A 4,483-nucleotide genomic window follows, 5' to 3' on the forward strand; every position below is an offset into this window, starting at 1 on the left:
TTATTTTCTGCTTACTTACTACCCATTTTGATGACATTTTACAAGATACAGACTATGTATACATGGGGGAAAGAGTAGTAACACACACATAAACACATACGGTTATAAACTCACAAGTCTATTTCTAATCTGTGTCTATACTAGAAGTAGCTGGTGGTGGCTATCTGATTGATTTATTTAAATCGTTTCTACTTTGCTAGCACAGGTTGCAAAGAAGAAACTGTGTGTTTTCCCAGAACTTCTAAGTGTTTCTCCTCCTGATGCAGGTTCACAAAAATGGATGCAAAGAACCCCAAAACACTATTGGATCTTGCTATACAGTGTTTGCTGAGACATGAGTCTGCAGCAATCCAAACTCTGGAGTATATTCCAAGAAATCTTTTTATTCCATTGTTCATTGCTGCCTTCAAGGGTGGGCATAAGAATATATTGAGTGAGATGGTGAAAGTTTGGCCTTTTTACTGTCTCCATCTTGGAACATTAACTGTACGGGAGCCTCAACATGAACTCCTGAAAGCCATGATTGAGAATCTTCCAGTATTTCCTGCAAAGAACTCTACTTCTCGGTAAGACTCTATAATAGAGACATGGTAAAACATAGGAGGTCTTAGAAGGAGTAACTAGTGAATGTGGAAGGTTTATTTGTAAGACTCAGCTAAAACTTGGTAACACATTAAAGACTGATGTCTTCAATATTCCTTAGGAAATATGTTATTGAGGATTCTATTGATGGGTTTATATAATGGGTGTTACTTAAGAGAAAGACAGGAGCTTTAAGACTGGAGGGTATTTAAGGTGTACAAAGGATGTGGGGAATGGAGGTTGAATTTTCATGGCAAAGACTTTTTAGTTAGTACAAGGAATAGCAGCTATGGATAAAAGGATTTGTTCCTATATGTCATCACTGATCCTACTGTGTTTCATTATCATTTGCTATTTCTCAGATATTCTATCTCCTCTTACCCCTACAGGAAACCTAAACTGAGGATCCTAGATTTAAGGCAAGACATTGACTGTAGGATCATATGCCCTGAAGTCAGCATCGAACCACCTTTCTGTTTGCACTCTTGTACTTATTCTGACAACTCTGTCACGAAAATGGAAAGACAGCCTAATTTCATAAATTTAGGGTCCACAATTCATTTACCTAGGCCTATGGAATTACTAGTGGATCTTTCCCTGGATGGCTCTTTAATGGAAAGGGAATTTTTGATTTTGCTTATGAGGAAAAGTAGGGAGAGTTTCGGTGCTTTGCACATATGCTGTCGAGATTTGCAAGTTGATAAATTGGGTGACTGCAAATGCACCCTGAGAATTCTTGATCTCAACTGTGTTACTCAGCTGTCAGTTGATAAGGGTTCACTGAGTGATATCACCAACGTTCTGTCTCAGATGAGCCACCTAAAGAGCCTTAGTCTGTTTAAAGTCACTTTTAGATCTCTGAGTGGGAAAGTCTTTAAAAATTTCCTTAGTCATTTGCAACGTATGGAAAACCTTAAGGAACTCAACTTGTCTTCATTCTGTCTCAAAAATCATCTGGACAGAGTGCTCAGGTAAGAGTTTTGGGCAGGTTTCCGAGTTTCCTGGATAAGTCTTGGGACAACATAGAAAATACTCATGGGTATTCCTAAAATCCTCAAAACCTTTTATGCTTTCCACTTTGTCACTTTTGGGAACTTGGAACTGGAGGAGGAAGTACAGAAACTAAGCAGCCAGCAATTTAAAGATAAGTTCAGAAATATGAAGGTGTAAAATCACTAGGCATCTAGATATGAGAAGAAATAAATTGAGATGGTGGAAGACTTGTCTTTCTATAGCACTGATGCACATAATCATAGATGCCAAAGGTTTACAATGTCAGACCACTTTACTAATTTGTAGTCACCGAGGCATAGGCCATGAAAGTAGAGGATGGTATTTAGGGACTGACCAAAGGTAATTTTCAGTTGACTGCTCTTTCTGATCCCTTTCCACTAAAAACATGAACTGAAATCAACAATGGATAATATTTTAAGTATCGAGTGTGTTAGTTTTTCTCTTACTATTTCTTAAAATAATCAATTATAATATACTTTATACATTCTTAAGATTAAAGGAAATTGTATCTCAGTGTTGAAAACAATACTTTCAGCCAAGTGTGGTGGCACACGATTTTAATGTCAGCACTCGGGAAGCAAAGACAGACAGATTCTCTGAGTTCAATGCCAGTATGATCTCTATAGTGAGTTTCAGGACAGCCAGGACTACATAGTAAGTTACTGCCTACAAAAAATTCTCAGAGTCATGAAAGTATTAAGCAAACAAAGTACAGATTAATGTATTAATACCCATTTATAGTGCATGTGAAAAGTGGTTTATTCTGGATATAAAGGTATAGTTTTTCTCATTCAATCCTCATTCTTCAGAAGTTTTATTGTTGTTTTCTCCCTACAGAGTTCTGCCACGTAGTTTGGATTTTTTGTATCTGTCATTCTGTGAAATATCGTACAGAGACATCCGATTTCTAGCCCGGTGCCCTCAGGTTTCCCACCTAAAGATGTTGAATCTTAGTAACAATGCAATGTATTGGGATGACTTTGTGCCCTTTCAAACTCTTCTGTTAAATCTCTCTGGTACTCTTAAGCATCTAGAGATAAGTCATTGCCTTATAAATGATTCTGCAATCTCTGTTCTTATCCCTGCCCTAATTCGTTGTACTCAACTCCGTATCCTATCCTTTGCTGCTAACCCCATCACAATGCCTATGCTTATGCATATCATGCATAGTTTAACACCCTTGATGAAGCTAAAATATGTGATTTATCCTATCCCTATACATTGCTATGAACGATGGCATTTTCAGGGCAGATTACACCGACGGAGGCTTGCTATTGTACAACTACACCTGAAGGCAATACTACGGACTGCAGGGAGGCATGACATGAAATGGATCACTTACACAGATTAAATTTCACAGTCTAACACCATTTCAATCTGATATGTACTACTTAAGTACTAAATGTTATTTCCTGAACCCATACACACAATATATAAGTTTCTTATATTGAGGGAAACTACACTTAGGGAAAATAGATAAGTAAACTAATTCCTATAGAGAATAATTTAGAAAAACTGGAGGACTTCGAGAATTCCTGTGTATCTCTTGTCTACTATCATATATTTCATTTTACTGATTACATTGTGTCCATATAATACAGGATGATCGTGTCCTAGTTTGCTATATTTCTGCTCATCCTGTTGGTTCAATTGTTGGTACACCACACAAATCAGAACAATGACAGCCTTTAATGCCTATATTTGAGGATATGGTGGTGTTTTTTTTTTTTTTATGAGACAATGTTTCCATCCCCTAAGTTACTATAGGCTGGTTTTGGTTGCTTTGGGGAAACCATCAAGATTTAGTAGTGGACAAGGAAAGCAGGCAAGCAGAGGCGCTGATGTTTCAATATAACCTCAAGAATATAAATATAATTGGACAGTTCTTTGATGTAGGCCAACTGTAAAGTTTCTACTACTTCACATGAAGTCTTCCTTTGTCACATGAATTTTTAGGTGTGATTTGGGATCCTTGCCATAATATTCCCCCTACTTTAGTTCTCCTATTCTACTCCCAGTTCTATCAATCCTGTACATTTCCTTAGCTGGATAAATCATTCCCTATATACATTTTGCTTCTCTTTTCCATTAGCTGTGTCCCATTTGGTATGACACATACTGGACATGTTTGAGTACTGAGTCTAACTGACTTTATACTCCAAAATATAACACAAATATAAATTCAGTTTGCATATCCTAGAATTACTTAGAAATGGTATATGTAAAGTCAGTAATTAAGAATTTACACAGGGCTAAGGAAATGCCTCAGTCACCCAGTTGCTTACCATACAATCACTCCTGTGCTCAGCTCCCAACCTAGCATTTGTGTAAAAAGCTGAGCATTACAGAGCACACTTGTAACTCCAGTGTTGAAAATGTGGAGGAAGGAAGATCATTTGGGGTTACAAAACCAGACATTCTAGCAATTTAGTGGATTCTATGTTCGGTGAGAGATCTGCCCTCAGAAAATATGTATAGAGGAAAAAAACAGATATTGACTTTTGGCATGCATGTGTGAGCATGAGCACATACGTGTGCGCACAGGCACATAGTCAAGTGCATGAACCTTCTCCCACACATGAACACAGACACATAAAAATACCTTACTCACATTGTTAATTTCTTTAAATGCATACTGCATCACAAAGTCATGATAAAAATACAAAATTAGCATTTGTTGAAATGTCAAAACATCTGCATTTCAGTCACTGAGTAACAAAAAGAATAGATTGTAAGTAATAATTTTTACATAATATCCTATTGAAAAAAATTAGTAAAAGCAATGGCTTAATTCCTTATATTGTTTATAGTTTTCTTTTTTAAGTGAGGTCATGCTCAGTTTCAGTCTGACCAAAAAAAAGTAATTGAATTTTGTTTTTAGTAGTGA

The 4,483-nt window shown here is 36.7% G+C and overlaps 1 protein-coding gene across 1 annotated transcript; it reads left to right on the plus strand.

The window, feature by feature from the left end:
• Nucleotides 1-276: 276 nt before the first annotated feature.
• LOC119804555 (melanoma antigen preferentially expressed in tumors-like) lies at nt 277-2,947 on the plus strand. The gene is made up of 3 exons (XM_038315942.1): nt 277-566; nt 972-1,553; nt 2,434-2,947. The coding sequence occupies exons 1-3, from the start codon at nt 277-279 to the stop codon at nt 2,945-2,947; spliced, it is 1,386 nt and encodes a 461-aa protein (XP_038171870.1).
• The last annotated feature ends 1,536 nt before the right edge of the window (nt 2,948-4,483 follow it).

The sequence above is a fragment of the Arvicola amphibius genome, chromosome X, assembly GCF_903992535.2.
Source record: "Arvicola amphibius chromosome X, mArvAmp1.2, whole genome shotgun sequence".
NCBI lineage: Eukaryota > Metazoa > Chordata > Mammalia > Rodentia > Cricetidae > Arvicola > Arvicola amphibius.

Coding starts and splice junctions, on each gene's coding strand:
- LOC119804555 (XM_038315942.1), top strand. CDS start 277: ATGGATGCAAAGAACCCCAAAACACTATTGGATCTTGCTATACAGTGT. Junction 567..971: donor GCAAAGAACTCTACTTCTCG/GTAAGACTCTAT, acceptor TTACCCCTACAG/GAAACCTAAACTGAGGATCC. Junction 1,554..2,433: donor CATCTGGACAGAGTGCTCAG/GTAAGAGTTTTG, acceptor TTCTCCCTACAG/AGTTCTGCCACGTAGTTTGG.